Raw genomic sequence first — 16,154 nt, 5'->3', positions numbered from 1 at the left:
GCCCTTTTTTGACTTTTTGGGGGTTTCATAAAAAATTCGGGTCCAAAAAATCGATAATTTGACTATAACTTCCGAACCATGACAACTTACCCCTTCATGTGACCACTTGTTGGATAGGTATTTCCATAAGCTTTCAATCGATACCCATATTGTCTATAAGTAAGTGGAGTAAGTGGATCCGGGTCCAGGCGGGGTCTTGATCCCGGACTTTCGGGTCAAAAATCTGGGGTCCCGGGTCCGTCCCCCAAGAAAAAAATAGTTTCCCGGGATCAGGGTAAAAATACCTACCTCTGGAAAAAAATTTCGAAAAAATCTGAGAGTTTTTACTAAACTAGAGTTGTTCCCCAAAATGATATCAAAATAAATTTATCGATCTTTATTACGATTTCGAATTGAGGTTTTTTGCGTGATTTTAATGGAATCGATTGCGTAGTATTTTTAGAAAGACCACGTCTTCTATTAGAAGACGAGGGAGTCATTAAATAGAAGATAAGACCTTCTTCTTGTAGAGAACTTTTCTTATAAAAGAAAAGATGGTCCTACTAAACAAAATTTAAAGAAGAAAGGAAGGGCTAGCAATTGAAACCACGGGCTAGCAAGAAGAAGACCTGTAGTGGGATTCTCTAAGTTTTCCTTCATAATTTAGCATTTAATTTTAAGTAAAAAAACTGAGTTAGACAATCCCATTATAAAAGGTCTTTTAATACTTGACTGTAATGTCATTTAATGGTGGTGCTAAAAGTCTTCCAGAAGGAAGCTACACTGAGTCTTCGCAAACAAGTCTAATCGGTTAAATCATAAAAGATCAGAAAGTCTTCCAAAAAAGGTCGGAAAGTCTTCTATGGAAAGCCTAGAAGGTCTTTAACTACCAGGTGGGAAATTCTTTAAACAGAAGATCATTTTAGGTGTTGCTATAGATGGCCAGTGGTCCTCTTAGAAGCTAAGTGCTCTTCTAAAAAAATCCAAAAAGGGAACCAATAGATATTCTCAAAGGAGGCCAAAAAGGTTTTTCTTCCCTTCTTCTATTAAAAGCCTAGAAGGTCTTTAACTAGCAGATGAGATATTCTTTTAACAGAAGATCAAAAGTTCTATGTTTACCTATAGGAGGCCAAGTGGTCTTTTTTCAGAAGATCAGAAGGTCCAATATAAGACCTGAATGTCTACCAATAACTGACCAAGAGCTCTTCTAACAGCTTGAAGGGAACCGATAGGTATTCTCGAATGAGAACTAAATGATTTCGCATAGAAGACCAAAGTGACTTTGAACAAAAGATCAAAAAGAAGGTTTTTTATAGAAGGGAAGAAGGACTTGTTGTGGGAGACCGGAATGTCTACTTGTGTCTTCTTATAGTAGACCAGAACACCTTATTATAGAATTCCGAAAGGTATTCTAAAAGAAAACTATGAGAAGTTCTTCTTTTAGAAGAACAGAGTGTTTTTGAATATTGATTTTCCTTTAGAAGACTAGAGGATCTAATAGTTAATAGAAGAACAGAATGTAGAAGGTTTTCCCGAGCATGGTCTAAAGGTATATCTAATACAATCCAGAAGTTCTTCTATTAAAACGCTTAAAGGATTTTCTTTATTTCCAACTCAAAAACAGTTTCCTGAGAAAAGTTTAAAATCGGTTTCTGATAAATGTTTAGAATGTCTTTTCATGGATCTAATATCTGTCCATCTAAAATCCACAGAGTCTCAATAAATAAAACAATTGCTTATATTTTTTATATTATATTAAATAATTTATTATGAATTTCGTTTTTCTGTTCTGTTTTGTTTGTTTTATGCAATTATTAAAACTAAGTTTCATAATAGTATACATGATCATGACGATGATGATGAAAATTATTTGCTTTTATTTTTTGTTGTTTATATATCTTTTATTATTAGTAATCTTCTTTTGTTTTATATATATATAAAGTGTGTCGTAGTAGTAGTTGTAGCTTTTTAATTTGCTTGCAAATATTAATTACAAATGTTTAATAATAAAAAATAAATAATATAGCATTAGTTTAATTATTATGCATTTTTTTAAAGCTCTTTAGCTTTATATTTACCTCTTTGCATTATTATTAATATTTTTACTAAATATATGGTATATTATAATTATAATTTTTTTTTGATTCTTTAAATAAGAAAAAAAGCGTTTTAGGTTTGACATTTGAAATTTTGTATAATTTAAGCTAAACTAAAAACGAAAATGATTTGTTTTATATTTTTTGTTTTTATTTTTTTAAATAAAACAACTAAAACACACAACATTAATTTGCATTTAGTGTAGAGGAATATGTTGACAGGAGAACTGTCATGTGTGGTATTAAGAAAGTATGGTTAGAATTAAATTCATGCATTTTTTGACAAAAGTTTGCGGACTTGTCCAAACAAGTGGTTGTAGAGTGAGGTTAGGTGTCAATTTAAGAATAATCGCTGTTGTTTTTTTTTTTTTTCGAAATTCTAAATGGCTCAATTTGAATAAGGTGACATCCTCATTTTGTTGTGTTTAAAAATCTCTAGATTTGGCAGATATTGCATTCACTCTGTATTATCCTATTGACCGAGTGTCTGTCGCATGCGGGATTATTAAAGAATGTTTAGAGGTTACTTTTTTAAATCGATTTACATTCATGCTTTTTATGACAAAACAATGCGGACAAGTTGTAGTAAAGTGAGGTTAGATGTCAATTTAAGACAAATTGGTGGTGTTTCTTTTTTCGAAAATTGGAAAGGCTCAAAGTGAATCAGGAGGCAATTAATGTGTGGCTGATTTGGCTTAGATCTGTAAAAATGAAGTGGAAACACAATTGGAGGCATATTCTGGAGTTTAATGTCAATTTCTTGGTATTGTCTGGTGCTTTGAAGAGGTTGATCCTAAAAAAATTGTGCTACGCTAGGTGTCACTTTCCAGAGGTGGCTTTCTTTTTAATTTCCCAATATTTTTGGATTGCTTTCGATGAATATTTAAATGCATGCTTTTTATGATAAAACAATGCAGACTTTGCCAAACCAGTTGTAGTAAAGTGAGCTTAGATGTCAATTTAGGAAAAATTGCTGATGTTTTTTTTTTTTTTTTTCAAAATTTGGAAAGGCTCAAAATGAATCGGGAGCCAAGTAAATGTGTGTTTAGTTAGATACCTGATTTTGGCTGTGATAATAAAATCTATAGCTATCGAATTTACGACGGGTTTTTCTTATCTTCTTCCTATGATGGTCTTTGGTGATAGATTCGACAGTAATGTGAATAATTCCTTCCAAACGACAAACATTTTCTCTATAACTCCTAACGGAGTCTGGCCTAAAATAGTTAGGGGGCTTATTAGCAGATCGCCGTAGCATGACCCAATAAGGATAAATAGATCTGTGAAGATGAAATGAAAACGCAACTGGAAGCACATTCTGGAGGCAATACGATCAATTTCTTGTACAAGATTAGCAGTTACTCAATTCTCCCCAACGATGTCTGACCTAAGACTGGTAAGGTGTGTTATTACAGGTCACTGCAACATAGTTCTGTAAAAGTTATGAAGAAGCGGAGGGGCGTAGGGAATGTCTCGGCGAAGCAGCTTCCCAGAGATGGCTTTCTTAATACTTATGCGGTGTGAAATAAGAGAGAGAAGGTTGTCGAATATTACATCCACCCCCTTATTCTGGATTATGTACTGGGATATACGCTTCCTTTCAATGAATACATCTAGTTCTTGGTGTTGCATCCAGACAGGAAAGACGGCATAAATTTCTTGAGATAATATCAAATTGCGCTGAAAAGTGTAATTGTTGATAATGGTCAAGTAGTTGGATATCTTAGCAGTTACGCCATTTATCTTAGCATTTACGTCTAACACCCCTCGCCCTAATTTTGGATTATGTCCTATGATATACGTTTGCCTTCCACGGATATATTTAGTTCCTGATATATACCTGACATCTAGAAAGGGTAAAAAGCCAAGCATGTCTTGTTTAGGATAATGTCAGATTGCCTTAAAGGAAGTAATTGTTGATAATGGCCAGGAAGTTGGGTATCTTAGCAGTTACTTCATTCATCATCACAGAAGAAGAAAAACACCAACAACCTTATCTGCGAAAGCAACAAATACTTAGGCACCTTGTGCTTTCCATTTACCCCCAGAAACAGGGAAGTAACACTGTTGACTGATTTCCTTAAGGAATTCTCGGCCATGTTGGAATGAATAAGTCGACTCTCAAAAAAATTAGGACAGGCCACACGCATAGGCTAATGTGCATTTCAAATACACCTTGGCTTTTATTCATAGAAAGAAATTTAGAAGTAAGTCCCCTCTTTCTTCTTTCCAAAATATATAGCCTTTAAGAGATCTCTTTCCCATAAAGGATATTATTTTTTATTCACAGTGATTTTCAGTATTACTGAGAGGCCTCTGAAACTTGATATTAGTCTTATATTTGTATTTAACGATGACCAGTATATCTTAAAATCTTATCAATATAAGGAGGTTATTTCAAACAATTTATAGAAGACCTGCTGCTTCACCTTCCATTGAAAAATACTCTCTCAAAAGAAGTTATTTTGAAAAGTTCTAAAAGGTAGATATTGTTTTTATAGAACCTTATAGAAACTAAAGAAGCCTCCAACTAAATAAGAACCTTTTTAGAAAACATTTGACTAGTCTTTGGTATATGTTTTCTACCAGTTAACCGCTTTTCAAATGTCTCTTGCCTTATCTATAGAAAATACGATAAAGAACTCCATGAGCATTGAAAACACTTTCTAGAGTATTTTAGCTTAAAGTGTGTTTTTAAAAAGTCCTTAAAAGTGCCTTCCATCTAAAAATAACCTTTTGAATTTGTAAATATTTTTGGAAAAGCTATTCCATAAGTAAAGGAAAAGACTTTCATCAAAACACAAGCATTTTAAAAATACTTCAATCTATAGCAGTGCCCTTAAAAAGATCTCCATTGGATAAGAACCTTTTTAAAGGTTTCACAAAACCTCTTTCAAAGGAAAATTCTATCTATAGAAGATTTGCTGAAGAACTTTATAGGTATCGAAGGCACTTTGAAAAGTTTTTTATCTATAAAAAAGGTCTTCAGTGCCCTTGAAGAAATTTCCAAGCTTGAAGGAAAGATTGGAACAAGTATTTTTTCAATAAAATTACCCAATAAAGGATGTTTAGATATTTTTCTCTCTTTTTAAACGTTACATAATTTTTGAGGTTATGTGTTCCACGTTTTCTTCTAATTCTTTTTGTAAGGCTACCTAATATATGAACAACAAACTACATACATTGAAATTTGGAAAACCATGTAAGACTTCATTTGACACCTGAATAAGAAATGTAATTTCATAACCTCACTTTTTTCAATGATCTTCAGATGTGAAATTCACTAATGAAAAGTGGCTATTTAGAGAATGACAATTCCAACAAGTATTATTTGAAATAAAATTACCCAATATAGGATATTAAGGTATTTTTCCTGTCTTTTTAAGAGTTATATAATTTTTGAGGTTATGTGTGAAAGTGTTCTACGTTTTCGTTTTCCATCTGCCTATGAGGCAATTACATATGAAAAAATATATCTAGACTTTGAAATGCCACGCAACACTTTTTCCAAGAATCTTTCGAACTAAGTTTCCATAATGTTGAAATGTATTTTTAAATACAATTACCAATGATTTGATGTTACAGTAAAAGCTTTCTAGCAAATAAGATTCTTGTTAAATAAACGTTGAAAACTTTTCGCTGCACCTTCTTTTTTTCTTATCCTTATTATTTTTCCTATTACCACATATGACAATTTTCCTTTTGTTTTCCATTTTGTAATTTGGCGTATATTTTTTGTTTTGTTGCTTAAATATATAAATTACATTGTTTTGCTTTTTTTGTTAAATTTTTCTTTCTTTTTTTGTTATTATTATTATAATTATATTTTTTGTTTAGGAAATGTACATAACACATTATAAATATACAAATAACTTAGTTATATAAATTAAAAAATAAATATTAATTTTTAGTTTTCTTTCTTTGTTTATCTATGCATTATCAATATATAATTCTGTTTTTAAACATAATTTTTCTTTCTATATATTATAGATTATATAATTTAATTAATATTTCTTTTATATAAATATTTATATATATAATATGTGTGTGTGTATAGGATAAATTATGTATAGTAGTATTTTTTTTTCTTAATTAGGTTTTATAATTCTTTTTCGTTTATGTTTTTTTTTTCTTCTTTAAAGCCTTACAATTTTAAGAACAAGTTATACTTTCTTAAATATTATTAAATATCTATGTATGTGGGTTTCTTTTTTTTTGCATGTTAATCTTTCTGGTTTGTTTTGTGTTGTTGATTCTTTATAATTTATTATAAATTTCATTTGTCTTTTTCATGTGTGGCAAAATTATTACAAAAAAAAAAAAAATATCTATAAAAAAGGGAGTTAATATATGTTTTTGACAGAGAGAGAGAAAAATAAGAGAGGATTAGCCATTATATGTACAAGAAAATAGTAAGAGACTTGAATATTTCAATAATGCAATTTTTGTTTTCTATATAAATTAAAAAAGAAAAAAGAACGAACATTTATAATTTGAACACACAGTAATGAAGAACATTGAGTTTTATTTTGAAAATCCTCCCAATAATTTATTATTATTATTATAAAAAAACACACAACAACAACAAATTATGGGGAAAGATCTCCTAAACTGTACAGTCTCAAACGCTGGCTTTACCAAGTAATATAAGAGAGAAAGGGCCCATTGGGTAGGGGATATAAATTCCCCCGCTTTTGCCAAGTTAAAGGATTTTTACATTTTACATTGCCTCATTTGCCCTTATTCTCTTAAATTTCCTAAAAATATTAATTTTTTATGTATGGAGATACGGCCTTATAAGTATTTTTTTATATGGAAGCTATAAATTTACATTGAAAATTTTCTTTAGCATTATTTGTAAGCGTTGTAAAAGCCCGCAAAAGTATTTTTTTTTTGTTTGTTTCGTTTCTTTCTTTTTATGAGGGGGAAGAAGAGGGGGGTAATAGTTGTGTTTTGTTGAAGTTATAAAAAAAAGAAAAATGAATATAAAAGTGTATGAACAAAATGTTAAATTACTTGTTTTTAATAATTCAACAAATGGCACATAAAAGTCTCTTTTTAAAAAGTGTAATCTCTTTTTTAAAAATCAAAAAAGTTAGGCTTTCAAATGGGTATTTTGGCTATTGACGTTATTGTAATGTTTCCTCTGTTAATGGAATATCTTTCGAAAGATCTCCACGTCTTCTTCTACTTCTCTCTATAAGAAAATTTTTATATATGAAAATAAATCTCCAGACGTTGGAAGTGCCTTTAAAAAACCATGTAACACTATATTGTACACCTGAATAAGAAATTAAATTTCATAACCTCACTTTTTCAGTGATCTTCAGATCTGAAATTCAGTTATAGAAAGTAGATATTTACTGAGTGAAAAGTTGGTAAATGTTCCACGCCTGCTTCTACTTCTTTCTGTAAGGCTATAATTTATAAACAAAAAACTACAGACATTGAATTGCCTTTGGGAAATCATGTAAGCCTTCATTTCACACCTTAATATGAAATTTCATTTCATAACCTCACTTTTTTCAATGATTTTCAGATCTGAATTTCAGTAATGAAAAGAGGCTATATGCAGAATTAAAATTCCAAAATGTATTTTTTGAAATATAATAACCCAATATAGGATATTAAGGTATATTCTTTCTTTTTAAGCGCTGTATAATTTTTTAGGTTATGTGTGCAAGTGTTCTACGTTTTCGTTTTCCATTGGCTTGTAAGGCAATTATATTTATAAAAAAATATGTCTAGACTTTAAAATGCCTTTGGAAATCCATGCAATACTTTATTGCACAACTTTATAAAAAAATAGAATTTCATAACCTCACTTTTTTCCCCAGAATCTTTTGATATCAGTTTCTATAATGAAGGGTGTATATTCTCAAAACTACATTTGTCGAAATGTATTTTTAAATACAATTACCATTGATTTCATATTTTTTGACAGTTTCTATTAATTCCTGACTACTAATGTTTTAAAACTGAAGCCTTCAAAAAAAGAGAGATAAGTTTGTTAATCAATTTCATGGTAGAAGAATGCTGGCACAACTGCTGGGACAATGAACTGTCAAACAAATTTTGAAATTGAAAATTTTAATGCAAAATTGTTCAATTTCGTTTAAAATTGTTTAAAAAATGCATATCATAACCACCACTTGACTTCTTTTCAAAAAAACGTAAAAAAAATTTACCTATTTTTTAAAAAAAAAAAACATTCGAACAAATTTCAATATTCCCAAGCGTTGATACATCTACCTGTATTCTTTTACTATGTCCAATATCAAATAATATGCATGTGATGTGTGTCAATGAATATCAGTATTCTTCTTCTTCTTTTACCCCCTTCCCCCATTTAACGCCCCAACCTCGCCCTGCCCGGCCAATTCAAATAACAACGATTTCTCACCGCCACCAAACAACTCGAGTAGTTAGTTAGACCGTCAAACTGTTTTAAACAAAACTGTATTGATTATCAACAGCTCTGGGTGTTGTACCCTGAGTGGCACTACTTGCCGCCGCATCCACATTGTAGCTGCTGCTGATGTGTTGTTGATATTGGCGCTGCTGAGTTAGCAGCATAACACCACCACCACTACTACTGCCCATACTTCCGCCACTGCCAGAAGATCCAGTACCAATGCCGGCACTACCACTGCCACTACCACCACCCGTAGTGGCCTGTGATTGCAGCGAAACACTAGAGGCTCTCAAATATTGATTTAGATCAGCTGCCGCAGCCACGGCTGCATTTGACATGCCACCAAATTGTGTGGGTGAGGCAGAGTCTCGTATATTTTCGGGTGGCAGTGAAACAATGGCACCGGCACCCATCAATGCACTGTTCTGTTCGAATTGTAAAGCATCGGAGACATTGAATTGATGGAGTTGGGTAAGATTTTGTGTTGTTACAGCTGTTGTGGTATTGGCTGAGTTTGCGGCCACTGGAATGATGGATGATGATGACGACGGTGGCAATGTGGAAGAGGAGGAAGAAGTATTGGCTGTTGTTGCAGTTACATTACCACTGCATGTTAATGATGTTGTTGTTGTTGCTGATGATGATGTTATTATTGTCGTTGTTTTTACGGTTGTTGCTGTCGCTGCCGCCATTGATGTTGCTGTCGTCGTCGTCGTGGTCGTTTGCTGTGTTATTTGTTGTTGATGTTGCGTTTGCAGCTGCTGTTGTTGTTGATGATGCTGCTGCAGCTGCTGCTGCTGTTGTTGCTGAGGATGATTGTGATGTTGATAATGACGCGTGGCCACACCAGCTGCCAATAATAATGCCAAATCCATTTCATTCGTTTTTAAGCGTACACTACAATTCATGGAGATAACATCCTGTGACTACAATGAAAAGTACAATAACAACAAGAGGTTTTTGATTAGATAACAGGAATGGAGGAGGAAATATGAAAAGTTGTTTAGGAAAAAAAAAAACAAATGAAAGAAAATTGCAACTAATTTCTACTACTTGGAAGAAAAAGGAACACGTTTCTAATTGTAATAGTCAGAAAGTAGAATAAGAATAGTAGGATCGATCTAAAAAGAGAGTACTACGGCGGTACGAAGAAACACTGTAAACATGCCTTGTAATTTAAGAACAAAAAAAAAAACTAATCAAAACAAAGAAAATGAAGTAAAAAATTTAATATCCTTTAGAAAACATAATTAAATTTCTTTCCAAAAAGGGGAAATAAATAAATTTATAATCATTTGAGATTTATAAAAACTTTACACCTGCATCACATTCATAAAGACCCCCAAGATCTTTTATTAATCTTTTTTCGGTTGGCTTCAAAATTCTTCCTTTTGATCGCCTATTAAGTCTTATTTATCCCTAGGAATTTAGGAGACTAATTGAGGAGTCACTCTCGGGAATTCTTCTACGTCATATTTATAGTCATATGTAGGTCGCCTTTCAAAATTTATGTAAAAGCAAATCCCTTAGATTTTCCCATAGAAGTCGTTAATGACTTTATTGAGCACCACCGTCAATAATTTGGCTAGTAATCCAATTTTGGCGGAATATATAATTTTTCAGGTTCTGTCTAAAATATCACATTTGTAAGACAATAATATGGGAAAACAATCTCTAGACTATGAAACCCCTTTGGAAGACCATCGAAATTCATGATCTCACATTTCCAATGATCTTTAGATCTGACATTTAGTAATGAAAAGTTCATATAACAATTTTTAAATGCATTTACCCAAAATACGATGTTTGGATATTTTTCTCTCTCTCTCTTTTTATATCCTCCACCATAGTATGGAGGGTATATAAGTTTGTCATTCCGTTTGTAATACCTCGAAAAATATGTACACAAAGTATATATATTCTTGATCAGCAAAGTATATATATTCTTGATCAGCATACAATTCAATGTTGATTTAGCGATGTCCGTCCGTCTATCCGTCTGTGGAAATCACTCTAGCTTCCGAAAGAAATGAAGTAGATTGATAAAATTTTAATCAAATGTGCATTATGTCTGCAGGACTTTTGGTATTGAAAATGGGCCATGTAGGTTCACGTTTTGGTATAGTCCCCATATAGCGGAACCTCCCTATTTTCGGTATTTTTGAGATTTAAGCGACATTATTCACCGGAATTGTTTCAAATTTGCTATTTGAAGTTCGGAATGAATACTGCAGCCTATGACGGAAAATTGCCTGTGCAGGTCCACGCCTTCGTATAGCCCCATGTAACAGCAACTCCCAGTATTCGGTATTTTTGAGATTTAAGCGACATTATTCACCGGAATTGTTTCAAATTTGCTATTTGAAGTTCGTAATGAATACTACTGCCTATGACAGAAAATTGTCTGTGCAGGTCCACGTCTTCGTATAGCCCCCATATAGCGGCAACTCCCGATATTCGGTAATTTGATGATTTAAGCGACATTATTCACCGGAATTGTTTCAAATTTGGTATCTGAAGTTCGCAATGAATACTACTGCCTATGACAGAAAATTGTCTGTGCAGGTCCACGTCTTCGTATAGCCCCCATATAACGGTACCTCCATATTTTCGGTATTTTTGAGATTTAAGCGACATTATTCACCGGCATTGTTTCAATTTGAAGTTCGTAATGAATACTACAGCCTATGACAGAAAATTGTTTGTGGGGGTCCACGTCTTTGTATAGCACCCATATAATGGTATCTCCCGATATTCGGTATTTTGATGATTTCAGTGGCATTATTCACCGGAAATGTTTCAAATTTGGTATTTGAAGTTCGTATGGGATACTACAGCCTATGACAGAAAATTGTTCGTGCAGGTCTACGCCTTCGTATAACCCGCATATAACGGTAACTCCCGATATTCCGTATTTTGATGATTTTAGCGACATTATTAACCGGAATTGTTTGAAATTTGGTATTTGATGTTCGAAATGAATATTACAGCCTATGACAGATAATTGTCTGTGCAGGTCCACGCCTTCGTATAACCCGCATATAACGGCAACTCCCTATATTCCGTATTTTGATGATTTTAGCGACATTTACCGGAATTGTTTGAAATTTGGCATTTGAAGTTCGTAATGGATATTACAGGCTATGACAGAAACTTGTCGGTGCAGGTCCACGTCTTCGTATAGCCCCCATATAACGACAACTCCCGATATTCGGTATTTTTGAGATTTAAGCGACACTATTCACCGGAATTGTTTCAAATTTGGTATTTGAAGTTTGTAATGGACACTACAGCCTATGACAGAAAAATGTTCCGGCCCGGCCAAACTTGGCTGTTTTATTTTAAGCTTATTGTTTATTTGTTAAGCTTATTTTTTTTTTTTTGAGGTTATGTGGTTTCTCTAAAGCTATCATATATTGCCAAAAAATCTACAAATTTTGTAATGCCTTTGGCAAACAATGTTACACTTCATTGCCCAACTGGAAATAAGAAAACGAATTTCATAACCTCACTTTTTTCAATGATGAAGAATAAAAAATTCAAACTAGTCCGTCTTTAAAAACTCCGTTTCTATGGCCAGGTCATCTATAAAAATGTTTTTCTATTATTTGTTGTTGTTGGACGCCTTAAAAACACCTTTTGATCGCTTAAAAGACTCCAAACTGGTCGTCTTTAAAAACTCCGTTTCTATGGCCACAGTGTCTTTCCCCTGGCCATCTACAGAAATGTTTTTTTGTTATTTGTTATTGTTGGACGCCTTAAGAACACCTTTTGATCGCCTAAAAGACTCCTTCTGATCGATTTTATATTTACTTTCGTTTGTTCGCTTAAGATATTCTCTTTTGACCGCCTTTGGGGACTACCCTTAGGCATGATTTAAAAAAATATAGTTTACTCAACTATTTAACTATATGTCAAATTCTTCTTTTTTCTAAAAAGAAAACTCTCTTTGGATAATCTAATATGTTCCTCTGGGTCGCCTTTAAAAGCTACCTTTAACTCGGCTAAAACACCCCTATAGGGACACCCCCTTTTGGTAACCTTAAAAACATCTTTTGGTAACCCTAAAAAATCACTTTTTGCTCGTCTTAAGGGAGCTCTCTTGGCTAACCTTTCCTGAACTCCATTTTGACGGTCGAAATATTTACATTAGCTCCACAAAAATTCCCATGTGGGCACTTTAGCAAAATTCATCTTGGTCTCCCTTGGTCGCTTTAAAAATTCCCTTAGGTCTCGTCCTAAAAAAAAATTTTAGGTCACCATGAAATTTTTAATTTTGGTCACCTAAGACTCAGTTTCTGCCCCTTAGGTTTCGTCCTAATAAAAACAACTATTAGGTCGCCATAAAAATTTTAACTTTGGTCATCTAAGACTCAGTTTCTGCCGTCAAGAAAAACTACTTTTTTTTTAATAAAAGACATCTTTGAGGTCTCTTTTTAGGACTCCCATTTCTCGCATTTCAAAAACTCCCCTTTTTGCTTTCCTTAAACAGTTCTTCTCAGTCGCTTGGTTGCGTAAGGTCATGACCGCACTGTAAAAAGTCCCACTTGTTCACTTTTAGTGTTCCACTTTTAAGACTTCGATTCGGCACTATTGTCCCCTTTAAACTCTACCTTATTGTGCCATGGCTACAAAATCTTTCTTTTGCTCTTCTACAAAAACTACCCCCTCTGGTAGCCTTCTAAACTCAACATTGAAAAAATATGCATGTCCCTCAAAATCAATTCATTTTTAAAATAATAAATAATAATAAAATAAAAATAAATTCAAATAAAAAATCATCACTGACACTGAATTGACTCCAAAATTTAGGCTATCTCACATGTCTCGGTGATGGATCTTGCTGTTGTGTTTGTTGTTGTTGTTGCTGTTGCGACTGCTGCTGCTGCTGTTGTGTTACTTGTTGTTGTTGCGTCGTTGACTGTTGGGTTTGAGTTGGAGGCAATGTTGTGGGAACTGAGACATTGCCACTTTCCGCCATTGGTGCCGTTGCAATGCCACCATTAACATCCATACCCATCGGCGTCGGTGCATTCATATAAGGAACTCCTTGATTATGTATATATTCGGTAAGGGTAACATCGGAGGTACCACCCGACTCCAAGGGTATTGGATTGTGACGAAAATGTTCCAACATTTCTTGTATGGTGGGGAACCACAGATGTTGCACCCGACACTGACCCTTATCGGAGAGGGTCATGCGTAAATGTTTGGCACGTCCATTAAAATTGAAGGTTAATACAAATTCGCCCTTGCGTGTTTCACTCTGACGCACCAGGAAGAAACCATGACCTTGCGCTTCATTTTGTAGGACCATACGAGCTGCATCCGATCGGGGTAGGGTGCCATGGAACCAGGGGAATTGTCGCATTTCATTGCTGATATCGGCCACATTGACATCAGCATCGGGATCTTGAAAACCATCACATGGTTCGATGTTACTCGAGGAGGAAAGACGTTGTTCTCCGCGCCGATGTTGTATGTCGTGTTGTATGTTATGGGCGGCAGGATTGCAGGCAATATCGGTAATGGAATCACCTATGCCTCCACCACCAACGCCCGTGGTTGCCGCCAGCGAAGAGAGAGCATTTTCGGAAAGTGAACTACTCGGTGCCACATTACCATTTGAGCCCATGGGATTTTGTTGATGATACTGGGGATTTTGTACGGCATTTAGTAGACCTCCCGTTGTGGTGCCACCTCCCACCGCAGTTTGTGGATTAATAATAATCGGAGATGCCTGCATGGCGGCGGCCATTACCTCGGTATCTGTGGTAGGCTGTTGTGTGGGTGGCGTACGCATACACAACCGTATGGTATCCAACCAATCACGCATTTCTTCGGCATTTTGAGCTTCAATAACATATTCCATATTGTTATCAGCCTTTAAGACGAAGGTATTTTCACGATCCGGCATTTCCAAGGCGGTGGTTTCACGCGCCTCCGATATTAGGAAACAAAAGACACCGCAACGGGGCTAAAAGTGAGAAAATAATAGGCATTATTTTTTTTAATTCTGTATAACTGGCAAAGTGTAGTTAATATACCTTAGCCGCCTTGGGTGGTATATAAAATTCCAGCATAAATCCTCCCACGGCCTTTACCAAACGTAGACGACATTTTTCCCATTTCTGTGTACCCGTGGGTTGATCCAAACTTTCCGGTGTTAGATTGTTGACGATGCCCTCCTTTTTGCATTCGACTAAAATTTTGGCAAATTTCTTATTGTGTTTACTCGTCTCCTCTTCATCGGAACTTTTGTGAAACAGTGATAGGGTCTGTAAGAATAGAAAATTCTAATGATAACACGTTTTTAAATTACTGTTCCCCAACAAAATGGTAGTGTTTAAAAAGGATGGGAAAAACAATATACAAGGGTTGCTATGCACATTTTTTTTGGGTGCTCACCCTCCGGTTTTCAATGGAAACGCGGAGAAGAAAGAAACTTAAAGAAATCTTCTTCTGGTGGTCTAAAAATCTGTCTCTGGGCTAAGTAGAATAACTTGTTTCCTGGCCCACAAATCTACTCTCTTTTGCTAACTTCGATGTCGTGTTCTGATTAGAAAGTTTTTTTTTAAAGGGTCTTCAAAGTCAATTTCTAGAGCATTAAAGACTCTTCTGGCCGCCTTTAAAGACTTCTTTCTGAATTCTTTTAGTGACTCCCTTCTGATCGCCTTTAAAGACTGCTTTCTGAACTCCTTTAGAAACTTCCTTCTGATCGCCTTTAAATACTTCCTTCTGTCCGCCTTTCAAGACTCCCTTCTGACCGCCTTTAAAGTATTCTTTCTGAACTCCTTTAGAGACTCCCTTCTGATCGCCTTTAAAGACTTCCATCTGATCGCCTTTAAAGACTTCCTTCTGGTCGCCTTTAAAACACCGTCTGGTCGTCTTAGAAGACTTCAAAAACTCGCTTGGGGTCTCAGTTCTGTGCGCATTTAAAGACTCAGTTCTGTGCGCCTTTAAAGACTCATGTCTGATTGCCTTTCAAGACTCCCTTCTAATCGCCTTCAAAGTCTCCCAGTGGTCGCCTTTAAAGACTCTCTTCTGGCCGCCTTTAAAGACTCCTTTCTTAACTCCTTTAAAGTCTCGCTTCTGATCGACTTTAAAGACTTCCTTCTGGTGGCCTTTCAAGGATCCCTGCTGGTCGGTCGTCTTTAAAGACTCCCATCTGGTCGATTTGTAAAACTCGCTTGGGGTCGCCTTTAAAGACTCACTTCTGTGCGCCTTTAAAGTCTCAATCCTGTGCGCCTTTAAAGACTCACTTCTGTACGCCTCTAAAGGCTCCCTTTAAATTGCCTCTAAAGACTTCCTGCTAACCACCTTCCAAGTCTCGCTGTGATCGCCTTTAAAAACCCACTTCTGGTCGCATTTTAAGAAGTTTTTATGGTCGCCCTTAAATACTTCCTTCTGAACACCTATAAAGACTTATCTAAAGACTGAATTCTAGTCGTCTAAAACGCCCATTTGGTTGCCTTAAAAGTAAGCCTCCCTAAAAAGTTGCCCTTCTTCTGGTTATCTGAAAATATTATCTTAACCGAATTAAAAATCCTTTTTTCTGCTACTTTAAAATCTTACGAACTAGGCATTCAAAAGATTTCTCCTTTCCCATAGACTTCCTTCCTACTGTGCTTCTAAAAAGTTTCCCTACACTCCACCACATATGA

The 16,154-nt window shown here is 34.7% G+C and overlaps 1 protein-coding gene across 12 annotated transcripts in view; it reads right to left on the bottom strand.

The window, feature by feature from the left end:
• Positions 1-6,180: 6,180 nt before the first annotated feature.
• LOC101895531 (SH2B adapter protein 2) overlaps positions 6,181-16,154 on the bottom strand; it is a 31,538-nt gene continuing 21,564 nt past the window's right edge. For 11 of the 12 annotated variants that reach the window (XM_059123218.1, XM_059123211.1, XM_059123213.1 and 8 more), the window contains 3 exons: positions 14,538-14,786; positions 13,313-14,467; positions 6,181-9,416 (listed from right to left, as the gene is read on the bottom strand). In XM_059123218.1, coding sequence (XP_058979201.1) covers positions 8,523-9,416; positions 13,313-14,467; positions 14,538-14,786 — 2,298 coding nt within the window. In that variant the 3' untranslated portion in view covers positions 6,181-8,522. The remainder of the gene's footprint in view (positions 9,417-13,312; positions 14,468-14,537; positions 14,787-16,154) is intronic. The other variant, XM_059123222.1, reaches the window with a different exon arrangement.

Source organism: Musca domestica, unplaced genomic scaffold (assembly GCF_030504385.1).
Source record: "Musca domestica strain aabys unplaced genomic scaffold, Musca_domestica.polishedcontigs.V.1.1 24, whole genome shotgun sequence".
NCBI lineage: Eukaryota > Metazoa > Arthropoda > Insecta > Diptera > Muscidae > Musca > Musca domestica.
The sequence above is the reverse complement of the archived record's forward strand: the minus strand, read 5'-3'. Positions and strand labels throughout refer to the sequence as shown.